The 22,895-nt window shown below is 39.1% G+C and overlaps 1 protein-coding gene across 2 annotated transcripts in view; it reads left to right on the top strand.

Annotated features, from left to right (window-relative positions):
* Positions 1–22,895, top strand: part of tmem245 (transmembrane protein 245) — a 125,538-nt gene that overhangs the window by 42,370 nt on the left and 60,273 nt on the right. The window contains exons 5-7 of one of the 2 annotated variants that reach the window (XM_063043911.1): positions 2,667–2,888; positions 11,559–11,728; positions 18,248–18,271. In XM_063043911.1, coding sequence (XP_062899981.1) covers positions 2,667–2,888; positions 11,559–11,728; positions 18,248–18,271 — 416 coding nt within the window. The remainder of the gene's footprint in view (positions 1–2,666; positions 2,889–11,558; positions 11,729–18,247; positions 18,272–22,895) is intronic. The other variant, XM_063043912.1, reaches the window with a different exon arrangement.

The following is a 22,895-nucleotide window of genomic DNA, read 5'->3' as shown; positions in this document are numbered from 1 at the left end:
GTTTCTCTCTCCCTCCTTTTTTAAAAAGTGGGGTTACATTAGCCACCCTCCAATCCTCAGGAATTAGTCCAGAATCTAACGAGTTTTGAAAAATTATCACTAATGCATCCACTATTTCTTGGGATACTTCCTTAAGCACTCTGGGATGCAGACCATCTGGCCCTGGGGATTTATCTGCCTTTAATCCCTTCAATTTACCTAACACCACTTCCCTACTAACATGTATTTCGCTCAGTTCCTCCATCTCACTGGACCCTCTGTCCCCTACTATTTCTGGAAGATTATTTATGTCCTCCTTAGTGAAGACAGAACCAAAGTAATTATTCAATTGGTCTGCCATGTCCTTGCTCCCCATAATCAATTCACCTGTTTCTGTCTGTAGGGGACCTACATTTGTCTTAACTAGTCTTTTCCTTTTTACATATCTATAAAAGCTTTTACAGTCAATTCGCACTATTTATACGCAGAGAGAAAGAATTTTGAAAGCTGTCGATGTTACTGTTGGTTCTGCTCGTAGCAAAGTGGTCTCTTAGTCGGCAATCCAATCTATTGCTTGAGTGGATTGATGGGTGTACAAAGCGTGGTGTTCCGTTAAGTTTTCTTATACCTAAGAAGAAATCAGTCAGTCTTTTTAATAAGCTGAAACAGAAAGCACTGAATGATGGTGATGCAAGTGTTGCGAAGGTGTAATTTAAAGGTAGTCATGGGTGGTTTGGTAGGTTTCTGAGGCGAGGGCAGCTTCATAGTTTAACGTTTACCGGAGAGTGTGCTTCGGCTGATACTGAAGCTGCCGAAAAGTTCCCAGCAGAACTGAAGAAAATAATTACAGAAGGTGGTTACTGTATTCGTATAGCAAGCGTTTAACTGTGACGAAACTGCAATTTATTGGATGGAGTCTTCCCGATTCCGGTAAGTGAAACTACACTGTACATACATTATTTCTACTTTATATAGGCTGTGTATTTTTACGTGTTACTTGGTATGATTTTGGCAGCTTCACAGCTTAAAGGTTACTGGAGAGAGTGTTTCTGCTGAGAGTGCTGCCGTGAGATTTTTGCTGCGCTAGGCAGTGCTGCAGGAAAGTATTTCTACTTTATATAGGCTGTGTATTTATCATATCATTCCTGCTTTTACTATATGTAACTGTTATTTTAGGTTTTATTTGTTTTCTGGCATGATTTTGTAGGTTTTTTTTGGGTCTGGGAACGCTCAAAAAATTTTCCCATATTAATAAATGGTAATTGCTTATTCAATTTACAACATTCCGGCTTACGAACCGTTTCATAGGAACGCTCTACCTTTGGGTAGCGGGGGAAACCTGTAATGTACTGTTCATCCAGCGGTATTGTAGTTTCTGTATCGTTCAAGTCTAACCAAATAAATTTTGTACTTAAAGCTTCCAAGTCCATCATCGCTTTAATTTTGACCTACTTCCTCTGAAGATGTTGTAACCATGGATCTCCTTGAATACCCTATCTCGCTTACTGCTGCTTAATTTTAGTTCAGTCTGCAGCTACCCCGTTATTGGGATCTATGCTTTTGCACTCAATACTCAAGATAGTCCACCACAAATTTACCTGCTGCCTGATCCTTTCCACTTTAGAACTTCCTTTATTCTTACTATGTGTGCCCCCAAATGCTCACAGTAATTTGTACCTTCTCTAGCTTTCTTCATTCTGCTGGATCTTCTCCTCCTAGTTATTTTATATACTCAACCAAAACACCAATTCTCCAGGCAATATTAGTCTTGGTCTTTTTAAGCTGTTCAAATTGTACGAGTCCCTTTTGCTTCTTGACTGTTTTCAGTGTGTCAAGAATCCAAGTCCATCTATTTGCATTGTTTCTGCAGCCAGCATTGACTTCTCATGTATTCCTACTTCCCTATTCACTTCTATATGTCACCAGGGGTATGTAACTGCTTTCAAACTTCCTAGCTCCTAAAATTCTGACCCGAATGTGAAACAGATGTGAATCCTTGTTGTTGGTTCCAGTACAGAGTATGACTTCTGGCTCTTTTTTTTACATGTTTGGAAATGTTCATTGAGGCAAATGACAAATTGTTTGCTTGGTGACAAAGTTGTGCCAAAGGACACTGTTAAAACTAGGGGTAAGAATAGAATCACTTTAGACAAATATTGTTAGTTGCCATTAATACTGTTAAAGTGAACTAAATAATTGAGTCATAATCAAATATTGTTTTTGGAAGGAGCAATAAGATAGTCTGAAAATGGGTAGTTTAGTTGATATTGAAAGAGTCCAAAGTAAGAAATTTGTATGTCCTCCCTATAGAATGCATGAGTTTTCTCCGGGTGCTCCTGTTTCCTCACACAGTCCAAAGGTTAGTGGGTTAATCGGTCATTGTAAATTGTTCTGTGATTAGGGTAGGGTTAAATTAAGGATTGCTGGGAGGTGCAGCTCAAAGGGTCTATTCCACACTGCATCTCAATCAATCAATAAATAAATGGACAGACTTTTTTCCCTACAGAAAATCATTGTGTTTCATTTTGGTTTTCAGTTGAAATCTGGCAGTTTTCTTGATTTAATTACTGCCTTGTTCTGAATCGTACTTAATAGGGGTATAACTTGGTCATTTAATTTTGTTAGTTCTTGCAGTGTTCCCATTGCTGATTTAATCAAACAGTAATGTATTTTTTTTCTCTCACTAGGGTCTGCTGAATCTAGAGACTTCAGCTCCTCGTCATCTGCCACCTCCTCTGCCTCCTCAACCTTGTTTACTCCAATCAGAGTACCAAGGCCTGGAATTGTGTCATTTGCCAAAAAGAAGAAAACAAGTGCAATCTACTTTGTGATGCTTGTTTGGGCTATTGCTATAGTGCAGATCTGGCTGAATCTTTGGATATTGGAGCTGCTTCCTGTTCCTGTAGCTGGTAATATATTTGACTCTCAGACAACTGGTTGATGTTGTTTTGTTAGATAAAGACACCAGAATGAAAATAATCCCTAACATCATTAGTCCATATGCCAGAAATGTACGTGCCAGTTAATAATGTCCTCTATGACTATTCCTTGTGCAACTATCAACTGTTTATGAAGTTAATGTCTTATGTTAAATTTAGGCTAAATTAACATTTCAGCCCCAGATCCCATTTTCACCACCTTGAAATTCTTAGTACATAAAACATTTGTGATAATGATCCCCAAATGTTTTATAGATCTTGGTCGTGAGGTATATGTTAAGGTGTGGCTCCGGTTTTGTGAGAGGGGAATGATTTAAAAGGCAATTTCTGCACAAAAAGGGTGATGTGTATATGAAACAAGCTTTTAGAGGAAGAGGTTAAGGCAGGTATAGTGACAAAACTTAAAATACATTTGGACAGTACTGTGTATGGATGGGAAATGTTTTGAAGGATATGGACCAAACACAGACAAATAGGACTAGGTTAGATGGCTATTTGCTTGGCATGGAGATGCTGGGCCAAAGAGCTGGTTTCCATGCTATAAAAATCTTAGCTTTTAGAAGGGAACTGTGGCAACACTTCAGGGGAGAAAACAATATATGTTGAGGCCCCAGAAAATCAAGCAGTCGACTGTACTTACTACTGTGCACAGAATGGCAAAATTCCAGAGCCATCCTGAAAAAGATGGCTTTTTCCATAACCAATATCTTAAATTGCCCTAACCCCTCCAGCAATGTTTTCAGGCAACAAGTGTGAAATACTCCAGGTCCTGTTATACATCAAGGTCATTAGCACTCATTCAAATACTACTTTTTCATAACCCTTGCATCTCACATTTTTCTCACACTACATAATGTACTAGTTGGGCACAGGAGTACATTCAGCCAGAGACTCATTCCACCGAGATGCAACACAGAGCGTCATAGGAAGTCATTCCTGTCTGTGGCCATTAAACTTTACAACTCCTCCCTTGGAGGGTCAGACACCCTGAGCCAATAGGCTGGTCTTGGACTTATTTCCTGGCATAATTTACACATTACTATTTAACCATTTATGGTTTTATTACTATTTAATTATTTATGGTGCAACTGTAATGAATTTCCCCCAGGATAAATGAAGTATGACTATGACTAATGTCACATTTGTCGCAGGATTCATTTCACCTTAACTTTTAGTCTATGTTTTTCCTACTTTTCCTAGATGGTTTCTCTGATCAAATGTGGCCCATAAGACCCACTTCTTGCTCCCAGTATGCTACTGGTCCCTGTGCTAGTGGACATTATAACTTGATCTCTGTCTCTTGTCAAATTGCCCTTCTTTCACATCACCAGGCTTTTTAAATACGTTACCCCATACCCACTTGGTCAGCACTATTCCAGACAAAAACTTTTCCCTTATCTGCTCAGTGATATCAGTGATTGACTATATTCAATGATCAGTACTACAGATTTACAATATAATAACTGCATCTGTTTTCTTGAGATATATTTCTAGCATATTTTTCCTTTTTGTTTTGTGCTTGCATTAATCTCCTAGCCGTAGTTAGGCTGAGAATCAAGGACTTCTTTGGAAAAAACAAGAATCTAGTACGTGCACAGAATGTTCGGTTTGGGGGAATGACTACACTAGGATCATTGTCTCACTGCTGGTGACATTGGTTGCAACAAGAATGCTGGCTGTACTATTTAAAGTAAAGGATTTTCTATAGTCCCTTTTTGATTTTCTGATTTTGTTCTTCAGTCCTTTACCTCCTCCACCTATTACCTTCCAGTTTCTCACTTCATTCCCCATCCTCCACCCACCTCACCTGGTTTCACTTACCATTTGCCAGCTTGTACTCTTTCCCCTCCTGGCCCCCCAACTTCATATTCTGGCTTCTTCCCCCTTCCTTTGCAGTTCTGATAGATGGTCTCAGCTCAAAACATTGACTGTTTAATCTCTTCCATACGCACTGCCGTAGATTGGCCAGGTTTCACATCCTTCGAGGAATGTAGAAATGATGACTGTATTATACTTCTGAATCTCGGTGTGGCTGTGTAGATCATGATTGGTGAAAATGTGCTGCAGCATTTTTTTAAAGTAACTACTCTGTGCTGAAGGATCCTGTGACAAATGTCAGAATGAATTTTGGCTCTGAGATGGGTAGCTAGTGAGGTAACAGAAATGGAGTCAGAGAATAATAGAGCAAGTTGTCGATCTAAGCTAATCTCATTTGACTGTTTGGCCCATATCCCTCTGAACCTTCCCTATTCCTGTATCTGTCCATGTGTCTTTTTAGTGTTATTACTGTGCCTGCCTCAACTGCGTCCTCTAGTAGTTTGTACCATGTACACACAGATCCACTAAGTGAATAGTTGCTACTCAAGTCTCCTTTACATTTTTTCCTCTTGTCATAAACCTATGCCATCTAGTTTTTGATTATTGTTCTCTGGGGAAAAAAAACTGCATTTACTTTTTCTGTGTTCATGATTTTATACACTCTTAAAAAGGTCACCCCTCATCCTCTTAAGATCTAGAGAATACAGTCATAACCTGCTCAACCTTCCCTATAAACTCAGGCCCTTGAGTTCTGGCAACATTCTTGTAAATCTCTTTGCAGTCTTTCCTGATTAATGATGTATTTCCTATATCAGGATAGCCAAAACTGTACACAATACTCGAGGTACAATCTTACCAACATCTTGTACAGCTGCAACGTAAATCAACTCCTATGGAGTCATAGAGCACTACAGCACAGAAACAAGCACGTTCCCCCATCTGGCCTCTTCTTCTACCGTGTCCCATCTACCTTCACCTGAACCGTAGCTGTCGATACCTTTGGCATCCATGTACCTCTCCAAATTTCTCTTCAATGTTACAATTGAACATTCATCTACTACTTCCACTGGCAGCTCACTCCAGACTGGCTCCACCCTCGGAGTGAAGAAGTTCCCCCCGGAGAATCCCCTTAAATATTTCACCTTTTACCAGAAACCTATGACCTCTAGTTCTAGTCTCGCCCAACCTAAGAAGAAAAAGCTTGCAAACATTCACTCTCAGTATACACAGTGCCCTGACTGAAGGTCAGTGTGCCAGGCACTGCCTTTACCACCCTGTGATGCCATTTTCAGGGAGCTATGTACTTGTATTCCTAGGTCCCTCTGTTCTAGAACATTCTGTAAGGCTCGATTGTTCATTGTAAAAGTTCTACCTTGATTTGACTTCCTAAAATGCAACCCTCACGTTTATTTGAATTGACAGTCATTTGCCATTACTTGGCCCACTTTACCTAGCTGATAAAGATTCACCCTGTAATTTTTGATTAATTCCTTTGCTGTCTATAATGTCACCTATTTTTGTGTCATGAGCAAACTTACTAACTATGTGTTGTACATTCCCATCCAAATAGTTTGTATAAATGACGAATAACAATGGGCTCAGTACTGATCCCTGTGGCACACCATTAATCATAAGCCTCGGGTATGGAAATCGGCCTTCCGCTATCACCATCTGCTTCCTACCATCAAGCCACTTGTATATTGAATTAGCTAGCTCTCCCTGGACCCCCATGAGATCTAACCTTCAAGACTAACCTACCATGGGGACCTTGACAAAGGCTTTGTTAATGTCGACACAGATTATATCCATCACTTTGCCTGTACAATCCTTCATGTTTAATGCTCTCCAAAGTCTCAGCAACTCTCAACAGTGATTTGAGCTTGGCCTTAGGCAGCCTTGTTGAGGACTTTGTTTTGTTTGATGTTGAGAGAAAACTTGTGGCTTCCCTAACCTGAGCAAAAAAGATACAGAATAGATTGAAAGCCGTTATCATTGTGCATGTGTCATGGGTATTCTGAGGAGGGCAAACATTTCTGCTCTGAAGATGAAGAACATGACTGAAGAAGTGATATGACCTTGTTTAATCCCAGTTGGAATGAGAAACTGGTTCATCTGCTGCAGCATGTTACAGACAACAGTATGGTCCACTATTCTTGAAGAAGTCTTTGGACTTTAACTTATTTGCCGTGAAGCTATTCAGAAGACAGTCACAGTCATTGCAAATAAGTAAAAGTGCAATAGATCCAGGAAGATTGAGGTTATTGCTAATAAACATGGTGATTCCCCTTTCCAAGTTACATTTTCCACATGCAGTCAAAGTTTCTTTTCTAAGGCAACACTTCAAACCAAAGATGGGCTCATTTTCCTTAAGGAAAGCATAGCTGGATGGAAGGATACTTAGAACACTGTGCCATGTATCAGTACAAAAGCATCCCTCAATGCTCTGAAAGAGAACCTCTTGCTGACAATCTGACCCACCCCATTATCATTTTCCCTTAGACTCATCATCAAATCAGAGGAAAATAACTGGCACTGAATCTGGTATAAAGAAAAGGTTCTAGCATTCTTGAGAAATTATTCCCTTTAAATAAGCATGTACCTATTTATCGATTTTTACCATTTAAACTGGTTAATGATTCATTTATATATTTAGGGATAACAATTATGAAAAAATATAAAGATTTATTTAAAGCTAATTTTTTACCTTTAATTGATCAGATTAAACTGTTATTTACCAAATTGTCGCCAATCTCTTTGTCTTTGATTGGTCGGATTAATGCTATTAAGATGATCATTTTGCCTAAATTTTTGTATATATTCCAATCAGTTCCAATTTTCATCCCAAAGTCTTTTTTTGGTAATGTAGATTCAAAAATTTCCTCATATATTTGGCAGAATAAAAATCCTAGGTTAGGTAAAAGGTATTTACAGAAGTTTAAAAAGGAGGGGGGGCTTGCCCTCCCGAATTTTAGATTCTATTATTGGGCAATTAATATTCGATATTTAAAATTTTGGTTACGAGATCTGGACGTATCTTTAAATCCTCATTGGGTAAATCTTGAATCTAATTCATTACAAGGGCTTTCCTTGGGTTCGGTTTTAGGAACTTCACTTCCTTTTACTTCTTTTAAATTATATAAACAAATGAATAACCCAATAGTTAAGCATACTTTACGTATATGGTTTCAATTTCGAAGATTTTTTGGGTTCAATCAATTTATCCTAGCAAGCCCTATCTTGTCAAACTTTCTTTTTCAACTTTCCACGATGGATTGGAAAATTAAAGGTATAATATCTTTTCGCGATTTATTTATGGATAATTGTTTTATGTCTTTTGATCAACTTTCTAATAAATATAACTTACCCAGATCTCACTTTTTTAGATATTTACAGATTAGGAACTTTTTAATTACTGTTTCCCCTAATTTCCCACATCCATATCCAACGGATATTTTGGAAAAAATTTTAGATTTAAATCTCTCTCAGAAAAGTGTTGTAGCAATCATATATGATATAATTTTGAATTTATGTCCTGATGCTTCTAATAAAATTAAAGCTGACTGGGAAAGAGAACTTGAGATTACTATACCGACTGAAAAATGGGAAAAAATTCTTCAGTTGGTGAACTCATCCTCTGTATGTGCTAAACATAGGTTGATACAGTTTAAAGTAGTGCACAGGGCTCACATGTCCAAAGATAAACTATCTCGTTATTACTCTTATATTATTCCAATATGTGACAGATGTCATTTCGAGATAGCTTCTTTAACCCACATGTTTTGGTCATGTCCCCTGTTGCAGAAATATTGGAAAGATATTTTTGATATTATTTCAACGGTTTTAAATATAGACTTATAACCACATCCAATTACTGCTATTTTTGGACTACCAATGATAGATTTAAATAATTTAACCTCTTCATCACGAAGAATGATTGCATTTCTTACTTTAATGGCTAGAAGGTCTATTTTATTGAATTGGAAAGAGATTAACCCTCCTAAGGTATTTCATTGGTTTTCACAAACTATGGTGTGTTTGAATTTGGAGAAAATTAGAAGTGCAGTTTATGACCCTTCCATCAAGTTTGAAAAAACTTGGAGGCCATTCATTCAGCATTTTCACTTAATGTAATATCTTTATTTCCAAACCTATTTTATTTCTCTGTATTGTTGTTGGAGGGGAATGGAGTCGTCGGTACTAAGGTTTTCTTCTTTTTCATTTTTAAGTTTTTAGATTTGCCCAAGTCTTTTAGTTTAGTTGATTAATTTTGTCTTTCTTTTGGGTTGGGATTTTTTTTTTGGTTTTGGTTTTTTTTTCTTTTTCATGTTTTTTTTTTGGTTTTTTTGATTTGTATTATCCGTTGTTAGTTTTATATGATTGGGAGCTTTGTCAAGTTTCAATACTGGACTTTACGATTACTGTTTGTAAGTGTAACAATTTATCTCCTATTATCTGTATCATTGCTATGTTTTGTTTATATATTCTAAAATTAATAAAAAGATTGAAAAAGAAAGAAAGAGAAAAGCCAACATGGTTACAATCTTTAAAAAAGGAATTAAATAGGACTATAGAAGTTGTTGTGGCATTGTCTCCTTTTTTATAACAGGAAAATCCCTATTTCTGTATTTGTGAACTAATGGCCTACCATTGCTTAAAAGAAATCATGCCAGAATCTCATTGCAGATTATGATTAGCTCCTGGACAAGGGTGTGATCTTCAATGTCAGCCAAATCCAGGATAAGTATTTGAACAAAGTCACAACTTGTGTAGAGATTTTAAGAAGGCCTTTAAGTCAAAATAGAAATCTGAAATAAAATGGTGAAAGTATTATTTGGTTATTTGGCATCTTTGCAGAGAGGATGACAATTTCAGTCAGTTGTCCTTTTGCAATGCTTCCATCATTTTCTATTTTAATTTCATTTATGGTCTCCCCTTCCTGTTTATGTTCTTGAATCTGTGCTCATCTGCTCATATTTGAATCATTCCTGCCAAATCTCAATATTTACCAGCATTAAAAAAGCCCTATCAAAAGACATTCTCTTTTCTCGTGTTTGCATCCTTTAATCTAATTAACTGCACCATTCTCTTCCTATGCCTCTCTGCGAGCTAAACATGATTTCCTTCGTTTTTTTTAAAGTTTAAGCAATCTGTATTTTAGGATGTTTATCTTTTATTGGTTTTGGACCCACTACTCTTGAGTCTGCTAGGTATGTTTGTATTCCTGTGTCTTATCAACATACCATGTCTTGTCATCATCATTTCTGTCTTTGAGTCAGATTATATATGCATGCTGATAACATTTAGATCTACTTCAGCTGTCTTGCTTCTATCAGTGCTTCTGCTCAAACAGGTTATTTAACACCCTGTTCTAGATGTTTTGCATTTACATAGTTAAAATATCTGTGATTACTTTATCCTGGTCCTGAACTGCTGTTTCAGATTTAGCCAAATTGATTTCTGACTGCTACTAACTCAAAGATCCATTTCAATGTGAATATAGCCTACTTCTATCTTAAGAACACATTAACCTCCTCTATCTAGTCATAACCTATCTGTTAATCTGTCAACTTCTTGTCATCTATAGGGTCAATAATTCTATGTTTTTGTTGTAAACATCCTTCACTCTTCCACGGTAAAAGTCCGCTCACTTGAAGATTTATCTCTCAAGTCCCATTATGGACCTGTGATTAAAACAGTTAGTCGTGTGTTTAACTCATTTTATAGAGTCATTCTTCTGCTTGCTTGGAAACTGTGGTCAACTCTGAGAATTTTGCAGTCTCATTATTTGGACATGTTTGTTCCTACCTTTTTGATAAATAATGTATCTGTGAAGTATTCTGGGATGTATTTCTATTTTAAAAGTTCTGTAGAAAGTGTTTTAAGATGTACAGTGGATTCCGGATAATTGGGACACATCGGAACACATACATTTTGGTCCAGCTAAGCGGCTGCCCTATATTAGCCGAAGTTTTGTGGAAATAGGAAAAAAGCATAACAAAGACAAACTACTGTTTAACTGAGTACAAATTGTGCATTTAAATGAAATACAGAACAAATTAGAACACTACTGATACTACTCCAGTATTCTAAAACTGTGTATGAGTTCTCATAGTTATCGATGGAAGAATTCATCACTACAGTGTTCTTTTGATTGACTGTAAATGAACAAAATCAGCACAGACACTTAATGCAGATAATGGACTGCCTTCATTGCCTTCCTGCATAAATTGAAAATAAAAAACAAATAATCGAAAAATCACTGCCTAATCCACCATCAGTCCAAGTGGAGGAAATAACACTGGCACATGCAACTGATGCTATTTAAAAACTTTTTACTCCTTATGTCTAATGGCAGTTTCTGGTGCTTCCAAACCCGAATGCCTGAAATCACAGTGAGCAAAACAGTTCTGAATTGTCTTACTGCTATTTCTCACCAACTATCAGTGACAAAAATCACTGCTTTTTGGACACAAACACACACAACTGACGCTACTTAAAAACTGTTTGCTATAAGCATGGCCACACAAATGACACTAGTTAGAAACTGTTTGGCAACAGTCTTCTGCCCCAGTTAGGAGGCATAGTGGCCCAAATAAACAAAGGGAATCCCAGCTACCTTAACGAGTTAGTTTTTGTTCTTTTAGCGTTGACCCAAATAAACAGCTGCCCAATTAATCGATGGCCCAATTAATGAGAATCCACTGTAATATGATCAAAATAGAGGTCTAGTTAAGCATTATGAAAACTGTCATTGTTGGATATTTTCCTATTCAATATGTTGCAATATGTTTATGAAGTATTCTTAATTTGTTTTGATGACAGTTTGGGGGCTTAAGAAATTGGTCCTACGTTTTGGATTAATAAACTTTGCAGAGAGACACATTAGTAGTTATTGGAAGATTCTATCGGCCTTTGTTAAAGACAGACAAGATGCTCTAGCTCCAGGACCCATACGAGGACTTGGAAGAATTGTTATAAAAGCTGACAGTAAGGTACATTTTACTGAACATACTATTCTAACAAGGCTATTTTAGATTGTTTCCTTCTTTGCCTGGCTGACCAGTAATAGGGAGGCTGCTTCTGTTACTGCTCTTGATGAAACCACTTATTGAAGCACAAGAAATAAGTTCCTGATAACCTAGACTACCTGCAGGCAATGTTAATCATGAATAAATATTTGAAAATTAGTTTATTTTCGAAATAAAAGATCTCCAGAAAAACACTAATTAAATTATATATGTGCATTTCAGATCTAGCTTTAGTTCAGCATTTGCTTCCCATTTTTATCTTTATTTGTTGAAGAAATTGATGCTGAGCTGTTAAATTTTACCTGGAAAAAAGTTAACATCACAATTAGTTTTGAGCTTCGTTCTTAAATCTGCTTTCTTGTGCCTTGCAAAATGAGTCTAATGCATTGAAGCATTTAGTATTGTTCATATTGTTCCAGCCAAAGTATCTTAACATATTCAATGAAATAATAATTTTAACAACTTATTTTAAATATTTGCCACTGATTCCTCTTTCCAACTTATTCAAAATCTCTAATAGGAGGCACTTTGAATTTGTAGATAAGACAATTTAACCATTCACATAACATTTTTGCATATGTGTGTATTCTGAGTTTTATACATCTCTGTATGTTGGATCTTTCCGTATTTTCTGTGTAATATTAACCTAAATATCCAAAAGAAACAAATACAAAACTTTATGCTTTCACCTTGATTCATCCCAAAAGTTGCTGTTTTTCGGTTTCCCATTATCTTGAAGAGCAATCTATCACTTTGATACTTCCATACTGATTGCCATCATCACTTGATAAAAATAATTATATGGAAGCTAGACTTTTTATTTTCATTCCCTCAGTTTCAGGTTTACGTCATCATGGTAAATTTTCTAGCTTCACCTTATAGCCTCCTTTGTTGTAAGGTGAACAAACTTTTGATCTTTAATCTCTGCACAGTACCTGCGTGCCTTAAACTGAGTGCTTCCTTAGTTGCTGTTTTCTGTACTGTTACCTGAATGTGGATACCTTTATTGTAATGCACCACCCAGTCATCCCTATTCTCAGTCACTTGTCTTAAAATAAAATTGCGTTTATTTTGTTTGTGAATATATATTTCAGATTAGGCTATTTGGCCGGTAAGTCAGCCCTGCCATTCAATAATCACTGACTTATTTTCCCTCTCAACCCCATTCTCCTACCTTCTCCCCATAACCATGGGACATAGGAGCAGAATTGGGCCATTTCAGCCCATTAAGTCTGCTCCTTCATTCCATCATGGCTGATTCCAGATCTCACTCAACTCCATACACCTGCCTTCTCACCACATCCTTTGATGCCCTGACTGATCAGGAAACAATCAGCTTCCGCCTTAAATATACGCACAGACCTGGCCTCCACCACAGAGCATTCCATAGATTTACTGATCTCTGGCCAAAAAAATCCCTCCTTACCTCTGTTCTAAAGAGTTGCCCCTCAATTTTGAGGATGTGCCCTCTCGTTCTTGATACCCCCACCATAGGAAACATCCTCTCCACATCTACCCTATCTGGGCCTTTCAACATTCAATAAGTTTCAACGAGATCCCCCTGCATTCTTCTAAATTCCAGTGAGTACAGGCTCAAAGCTGCCAAACACTGCTCTTACATTAACCCCTTCATTCCCGAATCATCCTTGTGACCCTTCTGTTGACTCTCTCCAATGACAACATATCCTTTCTGAGATATGGGGCCTAAAATTGTTGATGATACTCCAAGAGCAGCCTGACTAGTGTCTCATAAAGGCTCAGCGTTATCTCCTTGTTTTTATATTCTGTTCCCCTTGAAATAAATACCAACATTGCATTTGCCTTCTTTGCCACAGACTCAACCTGTAAATTAAGCTTCTGGGAATCTTGCACAATGACTCCTACGTTCCTGTGCATCTCTGATGTTTGAACCTTCTCCCATATAGATAACAGTCCGCAGTGTTGTTCCTTTCAACAAAATGCATTATCATATATTTCCCAACGCTATATTCCATTTGCCACATTTTTGCCTATTCTTCCAATTTGTCTAAGTTGTACTACAATCACCTTGCTTCCTCCGCACTACCTACCTTTCCACCTATTTTCATATCATCTGCAAACTTTGCCACAAAGCCCTCAATTCCATTATCTAAATCATTGACAATGTGAAAAGCAGCGGTCCCAATACTGACCCCTGAGTAACACCACCAGTCATAGGCAGTCAACCAGAAAAGGCCCCTTTTATTCTCACTGGCTGCCGCCTGCCTGGTAGCCATTCCGCTATCCATGCCAGTATCTTCCCTGTAACATAGGTTTTTGTCTTGTTAAGCAGCCACGTGTGTAGCACCTTATTAAGCGCCTTCTGAAAATCCAAGTAAATGACATCCACTGCCTCTCCTTTGTCCACCCTACTTGTTACTCCCTCAAAGAACTCTAACCGATTTGTCAGGCAAGATTTCCCTTTACAAGAACCATGCTGACTTTGATTTATTTTATCATTAGTCTCCAGGTACTTTGAAACCTCATCCTTAATAATAGACTCCAACGCTTTCCCAACCAGACTAAGTAGCCTGTAATTTCCTTTCTTTTGCCTTCTTCAAGCATGGAGTGATATTTGCAATCTTCCAGTCCTCCAGGACCATGCCAGAATCAAGTGATTCATGAAAGATCATGTCCATTGCATCCATTATCTCTTCAGCAACCTCTCTCAGGGCTCTGGGATGTAGTCCATCTGGCCCAAGTAACTTATCCACCTTAAGACCCTTGAATTTGCATATCTCTTTTTCCTTTGTAATAGCAATGGCATTCACTCTTGCTCCCTGACACTCATGGACCTCTGGCACACTGTTGGTGTCTTCCACAGTGAAAACAGGTGCAAAGTACCCATTACATTCATCTGCTATTCCTTTGTCCCCCATTACCACCTTACCAACATCATATTCCAGATGTCCAATATCTCACCTCCCTTTTACTCTTTATATAACTGAAATCTTTTTGTATCCTGCTTTATATTATTGGCTAGTCTACCCTCATATTTCATCTTTTCCTTTCTTATAGCTTTGTTAGTTGCCTTCTGTTGGATTTTAAAGCTTCCCAATCATCCAAATTCCCATTCACTTTGCTACCTTATATGCCCTTTCCTTGGTATTTTTTGCAGTCCCTAACTTCCTTTGTCAGCCATGGTTGCCTACCCCTGCCATTTGAGGGACATATCTGTCCTGCGCCTTGTGAACTATTCCCAAAAACTTCAGCCACACCTGCTCTGCCATCATCCCCACCATTATCTTCCTTCAATCCACCTGGGCAAGCTCCTCCCTCATACCTCTGTATTTCCCTTTTTTTCCATTGCAGTACTAATACATGTGAGTTATGCTTTTCCCTGTCAAAGTGCAGTATGAATTCAATCAAATTATGATCACTGCCTCCTAAGGGTTCCTTTACATTAAGTTCCCTAATAAGATCTGAGTTATTACACAACACCCAATCTAAGACAACCTTTCCCCGAGTAGGCTCAAGCACAAGCTGCTCTAAAAAGCCATCTCGTAGGCATTCAACAAATTCCCTCACTTACGATCTGATACCAACCTGATTTTCCCAATCTCCTTGCATATTGAAGTCACTCATTACAATTGTATCATGACCCTTATTAGGCATTGTATCATGCCTTTTCCAGATCCCTTTTGTAATCTCAACCCCACATCTTGGCTACTATTTGGAGGCCTATGTATGAGTCCATAATGTTTTTTTTAAACTCTTGCAGTTTCTTAACTCCATTCTCTGACCCTATGTCACCTTTCTAAAGATGTAATTCCATCCCTTAACAACAGAACCACACCACCACCTATACCTTCCTGCCTATCCTCTTCGATACAAAGTACATCCTTTGATGTTAAGCTCCCAGCTATGGGCTTTTTTCCGCCACGACTCAGTGATGCCCACAATGTCATACCAACCAATCTCTAATTGTACCACAAGTTCATCAACTTTATTCCAAATGCTATACACATTTAAATACAGCACATTCAGTCCTGCATTCTTTACTCTTGAATTTTGCCTCTGTGGTACGATTGAACTCTTAGCTCAGTCTGCACTTAACCCAATTGGTGGCTTCCTTACATTCATATTACACCCCAAATCTACTTGTAAACCCGCTGGCTTATCCTCAGCTCTATCATCCTGGTTCCCATCCCCCGACATATTAGTTTAAACCACTCCCAACAGCTCTAGTAAATCTGCCTGGAAGATTATTGTCCCCCACAGATTTAAGAGCAAGTGCAACCCGTCCTTCGGTACAGGTCCCACTTGCCCCAGGAGAGGTCCCAATTATCCAGAAATCTGAATCCCTGCCCCCTGCTTCAATTATTTGCCACCTCATTCTCTTCCTTTCCTCACTGTTACGTGGCACAGGCAGCAATCCCAAGATTACTACCCTTGATGTCCTGCTTCTCCACTTCCCTCCTAACTCTTTAATTCTTTTTTTCATGACCACCTCCCTTTTTCTTCCTATGTCGTTGGTATCTATATGTACATACAGCTTCTGGCCACTCATCCTCCCTTCACAGTATATTGCGGATGTGTCCAGAAATATCTCGGAGCCTGGCACCTGGGAGGCAAGCTACCATCTGTGTTTCCTTTTTGCATCCACTGAATTGCCTATCTGTCCTCCTGATTATAGAGTCCCCTCTTACTGCTGCCGTCCTCTTCAGTTCCCTACCCTTCTGAGCCACAGGGCCTGACTCGGTGCCAGAGGCATGGTCACTGTTGCTTCCCCCCAGGTAGGTCATCCACCCCTAACAGTACTCAAAATGGAGTACTTATTGTTGAGGGGGACAGCCACAGGGGTGCTCTCCACTATCTGACGTTCCCTCTTCCCTCTCCCTACCTATTTATCTGTCTCCTGTAGCCTTGGGGTGACTACCTCCCTGTAGCTCCTGTCTATCACTACCTCATTTTCCCTAACAAGCCGAAGGTCATTGAGCTGCAGCTCCAGTTCCCTAACACAGTCTCTGAGGAATTGCATCTTGATGCACCTGATGCAGATGTGGCTACTGGGGAGGCTGGGAATCTCCTGGAAATCCAACATCTGACACCCAAAACAGAACAGTATCTTCGTAGACATACTTACTATTCCCTTTAGAGTTGAATAAGAAATAAGGAATGAACCTGCCTAGACTCCACCTGTTCTCGCTGAAGCCCTGTTTGAGCCAAAGCCTTCCTACTCTGACTCAGACTACTCTCATGATGACTGCTCCGCTAGCCAGTACCACTCTTTTATAGAGACTGTGTTTCCCGTCGAAAATTGTTGTTGGACCTACACAGGAATGCTGCTGTTGCGTCTGCGCAATAGTACAATCAACGACTTCCATCAAAAACTTGCTGCTTTTTCAGCTTTGATGCCTTACTCATCAAGAACCTATCAGCCTCCACTTTAAGTATACCCAATGATTTGGCCTTTTCAGCTGTCTGTGGCAATGAATTCCACAGATTCATCACCCTGTACCCAAAGAAATTCCTCCTCATCCCTGTTCTATTCTTCTATTCTGAGGCTGTGCCCTAGACTCTCCCACTATTGTAAAAATCTTGTTCACATTCTCTCTATCGAGGTCTTTAAATATTCAGTCTGTTTCAATGAGGTTCCCTCCCCTCACCCGCTTTCTTCTAAGCTGCACATCACAGAAGTTGCCACCAATTTTCCTACATTATCTGTTGGCATGTTTTTAAAAGTGATACTGGAATCTAACAAATGTTATTTAACAATTAAGTTTTTTTCTTGAGTCTATCTAGACCAATATTGTTAACCAATAATCCAAGATAACATCTTCACAAACCATACAAAGAGGCTGTAGGGTGAAAAAAGCCTGGAAGGAACAGGTGACTTCAAAAAGTTCCTTATACTGTACATTCTCAAGATTGGAATTTCCACAACTTTTGTCTAGGTCTGTTTGAAACTGATTAGCAGGGATGGTCTACAACATTGTTACTACTAGGATAGTAGAAAACAAGCTGTGTGCAACAAATCCTCTCTTCACGTCTCAGAAAAAAATTATTCTTTGGTCGCTCATGCAAAATGGGTGCAAGAGTGTTACCCATAGGCTGAACTCGTGGCTCTGCATAAGTACAATAGAAGATTAAATGGTTACTTTAACCAGAAACATTCTCACTCATTTAGTACCAACCACCAAAGGTTATCACTTCTCCCATTTGTTCCCTTTCAAAGTGTTTCATCTTGTAAAAACTTTTTGATACTTTCACCTAACAGATACTCAGCTCACAGGTTTGAAGTTCTCCTTGGTTGTTTCTGTGCACAGTTTAGTTTGATGTTATGTGAACTGTTTGCCAATGCTGAGTTAATGCTCCTTTCTGCAATGATCCAACAAAAAAAAATGTTTGTGCAGGTTGAATAGGTAAGAATTTCATTGGCTTTTGACCTAAACTGCCTTTATTACGTTTTGTGTTGTGAATTTTTTTCATCAGTAACTCTCCAATTTGTTCTTCTTCCAAAAGCTGTGGCATTGGCTTAATAAGCAGGTAACTAGTAGGCTGCTGTTTCAGATTCAACGCTTGCTGCTTCAATCTGTTCGCTCATTAATTTAAGCATGGATTGTGTAGTTTTAAGATTTTAATGGATTCAATTACTTTTACATTGTTAGCAGCAAGGTTTCCAATTTCTTTTGTTAACTATCTTGATTTAAACCATGGGAGGGCAGGTTTTAGTATTTCTACCAATGAAACATTGTAGATGGCTGAAATTAATTTTAAAACAAAATATTTGCACCCAGAATTACTTCAAGACTTTGGCTGGCACATTTGTGTTCATGAATTTTTTCCAGCCTTGTGCTGAATGGTTTAAAAATATGTTTCTGTTAAGCCACCAATATTTTATGATGGATAATTGTTTGAACATGGGTCAAATGTTTCAGGTCAGGTGAATCCTATAGCACTTTCAGAAAATTGTCTTGCTATTAACAGCCAGTTTCTCACAGGAGGGCATATATTAACAAACTAACTTTAATCCCTAACTGTTAAATGCATATCGGCTGTAAATTCTTCAAGTTTCATTATAATGTAGATTTTTAAAAAACTGTTCTATTTTGAATAGTCCTGAGTCAGTGATTTATTTGAGAAGAAAAATAACAGCCGCCTTGTCAGGGAGGTGGATTTGATGTTTTCATCTACTACAGATTTTTACTTTTACTTTCTGCTTGCATTGCTGACGTGCATGAATGTTCCACGTTTTTTAACTGTTAATTGTTGATGTTTGTCCCTTACATTCTAGCAGCCTTAAATGGTGATGGTTTGCTTAGTTTATGATACTGACCCTGATTCAACATAAAGAAACTTGTGCTATTTGAAAAGCAATTAAAGCTGCTGATTAGATGAAAAATATATTACAAATTTGTTTATACATCACAATCAAGAATAAGGGAAAACATTTGTTCATTTATTAATATTTATTAAGAAAAGTATTTCCATTAAGTTTCATAACATACTTAATTTGTATGTGGGAGGGGAGGGCATGTTAATTTGATGTGCTTGGCATGACTGTACAATATTTTAATTGGGGAAAAAAAAGAAAGCAACTTGAACTAACCTTGAAAGTGAAAGGGTTTTTCAGGTGTCTGCGAACTGATGTACTCTGTCAGGGTTTGCTGTACAGATCAGCCCTTAGTCTTGGAATGATGGAGTCTGTTTGGTGTTAGCCCCACAAAGGGGGTGGTCTGTGTGGCAGTTTGCACTGTGGTAACTGTGAGTGCCAGGGACAATGTTCAGGTGCCTGTGCCCAGTGATGGGTTGAGCTGATGCCAGTGGTGGGACTGTGTATGTCTCTAGGAGACCTTGTGCCATTCCTTACAAGGAAAATGTGTGTTGGTGATGCACAGTCCAGGATGGCAGCACAGCTCAAGCCGTCTCTGCCCATTCTCGTTCACCTTGCTGATGCCATGATGGCCAAAGCAAGAAGGCTATGCTTTGTGGTCAGCTCCAACACCAGCATTGAAGTCTCCCAGCAGATACAATCTTCCAGTGCTTGGAATTCCGGATATTGCCTCATCCAGAGCTTCATAGAACTGGTCTTTGGCCTCAGGTGAATAACAAAGTGTTGGGGTACAGTTGCTTAGGTTTATGGGGCAGGAAAGCAACATTAAGCAGAGAGCAAGGATCCTTTATGTTCCACCTGTTGGTGATTCCATGCTGGTGATCATTACATTCTGTTATGATCAATAAACCAAATGACCTTGCCTGGTGTCTCAGGGCTTGGTGTGTCTGCAGCGCTTCCATATATATCTAAGACTTTCGCACAGTACTGTGATAGCAACCACTTTCAGAATGCCAAGTAAAATAGAGGTACCCCTATCTATTCAAATGCAGACTTTGAAAGAAATGGTAAAGTGCTTAATTTATATTGCCCCAAATTTAGCTTACAGATGTCAGGAATTTACTGAGACGAAACATTTATACAAGACACAGAAACATTTATTATAATTTAGTTACCTCAAACTTCACAGATCTAGGTTTATAGGTCCCTAGATGTATACATTGCACATTTTCAAATGTTTATTCAGGTATCTTTTAAAATAACGAGGATTTCTGTTTCCTCTTTTTTTTTGTAGTAAAGTCCAGTTCCATGTCACACTTCTAATGTATCTACCAAACCTTTGTGTTCACCTGGTCTAAAACCCTAATAATTTTTTTATATACTATAAATAAATTTTCTCACGGTACCCTTGTTATACAGAAAATAACCTTATGCTCATTGATCTCTCCTCATTGCTATAATTTGCCAGCCCTAGTGACATCATAAATGTGTTTAAAGCGATCGCATTCTTCCTGCGATGTGGTGACCAGAGTTAGAACTCTGGCTGTGGCCTAATTAATATTCTTCCCTACTCTTGAGCATTACACACATTCATTGCATTGGCCAATGGAGGGAATATCCCATGGGCCGAATGCCTCATTCTGCTCCTATGTCTTATGGTTTTATCTACCTATATTACTTTCTAGTATTGAACACTTAAAAATATCTATTTCTCTGGGTGAGTTAGTATGCTTCCATTTATCACACATTTTCTCAACAAATGCTCTCTCTTTTCAGATTGAATTATATTTGGCACTCTTGTATGTTTTGAAGCAGTGCCTGCAACCTAGAAATTTCTTCCTCACCATATGCAAATACTTCCATAAATGTTTTAACTAACAAATAATATTAAAATATTTTGAGTTATTCATTAATAACTGAATGCAATCTATTGTTTCATTAGTTTAATTATGGTTAGTGTTCGAGTGAACGTAGATGTTTGATGAAATGGAAGAATTATAGGAAGTATATGCAGAGCAATACGATGTAGGTAACTGTAGAAAATAACCGACAATATGATGCAGTAGTGAGAAAAGAAAACGTAGTACATCAGGAAGGGAGGCTTAATTATTTCATGGAAACTGGTTTTTATGTTGGTTTTGGAGGAAAGAATTTGCTTTAGACTTCTTTCCCTATGTAACCAGGGTCTGTCTTTACTGAATTTTATGAAAATTTAACTGAACACAGACATTCTGTCAAAAAAAAGCCTCGACTCTTGTCCTTTGTTTTCTTTTATTGTGCCAAGTTTTAATCCAATTGTCTCATATTCTGGGATACATTTTCTTTGGGGACTGCGCAGGCGTGTGACGGCAGGCAGTGAAGTGCGGAAGATTTAAAAGGTCAGAAATCCTGATTTGGGTTTAATTCGGAGAAGGAAGTCTGAGAATTGGAGCCGGAGTGCGGCGGGAGCCATTTTGATTTTTTTCTTCTTCTCATTGGAGTTCAGAGAGGTGTGACTGCGCAGGCATGTGATGTCGGGCAGTGAAGCGCAGTAGATTTAAAAGGAACACAGCCTGATACAGCAGGCAGCGTCGTTTTGCGGGCAGCGGAGTGAGCTGGGAGCTGAGTGAAGGCTTAAGGGCTTTGGCTCAACGGGCTTAGGTGGAAACGGGCGAGGCAAAGTAGGTTTGGTTTTCAATTTTTCTTGCTATTTGAGGAAAGGGGGAAGTATGAGTGTGACGGCAGCTTGCTGTTCTCGGTGTTGGATATTGGAGGTCCTGGAGTCCCCTAGCCTCCCAGATGTTCACATCTACGCCAGGTGCGCCGAGCTGCAGCTCCTAAGGGACCGTGTTAGGGAACTGGAGCTGCAGCTCGACGATCTTTCTCTGGTCAGGGAGAGTGAGGAGTTGATAGAGAGGAGTTACAGGCAGATGGTCACACCAGGGACACAGGAGTCAGACAAGTGGGTCACTGTTAGGAGGGGGAAGAGGACGAGTCAGGTAATAGAGAGTACCCCAGTGACTACGCCCCTTGACAATAAGTGCTCCTGTTTGAGTACTGTTGGGGGGGTGGGGGGAACAGCCTACCTGGGGGAAGCAACAGTAGCTGTGCCTCCGGCACAGAGTCCGGTCCTGTAGCTCAGAAGGGTAGGGAAAGGAAGAGGAGGGAAGTAGTAATAGGGGACTCGATAGTTAGGGGGTCAGATAGGCGATTCTGTGGACGCAGTCAGGAGACCCGGATGGTAGTTTGCCTCCCGGGATGTTTCTGATCGCGTCCAAGATATCCTGAAGTGGGAGGGTGAGGAGCCAGAGGTCGTGGTACATACAGGAACCAATGACATGGGTAGGAAAAGGGAAGAGGTTCTGAAAGAATATAGGAAGGGAGTTGAGAAGAAGGACCGCAAAGGTAGTAATCTCGGGATTACTGCCTGTGTCACGCGACAGTGAGAGTAGGAAAGCAATGAGGTGGAGGATAAATGCGTGGCTGAGGGATTGGAGCAGGGGGCAGGGATTCAAGTTTCTGGATCATTGGGACCTCTTTTGGCGCAGGTGTGACCTGTACAAAAAGGACAGGTTGCATTTGAATCCAAGGGGGACCAATATCCTGGTCAGCATTGTAAGGAAGGTGGATGAGCTTAAAGCATGGATTGATACCTGAAAATATGATGTTTTAGCTATTAGTGAAACATGGTTGCAGGAGGGGTGTGATTGGCAACTAAATATTCCTGGATTTCGTTGCTTCAGGTGTGATAGAATCAGAGGGGCAAGAGGGGGAGGTGTTGCATTGCTTGTCAGAGAAAATATTACAGCGGTGCTTTGGCAGGATAGACTAGAGGGCTCGTCTAGGGAGGCTATTTGG

The sequence above is a fragment of the Mobula hypostoma genome, chromosome 3, assembly GCF_963921235.1.
Source record: "Mobula hypostoma chromosome 3, sMobHyp1.1, whole genome shotgun sequence".
In the NCBI taxonomy this organism is placed as follows: domain Eukaryota; kingdom Metazoa; phylum Chordata; class Chondrichthyes; order Myliobatiformes; family Myliobatidae; genus Mobula; species Mobula hypostoma.
Note: the sequence above shows the minus strand (reverse complement) of the source record. Positions and strands in the feature narration are given on the sequence as shown.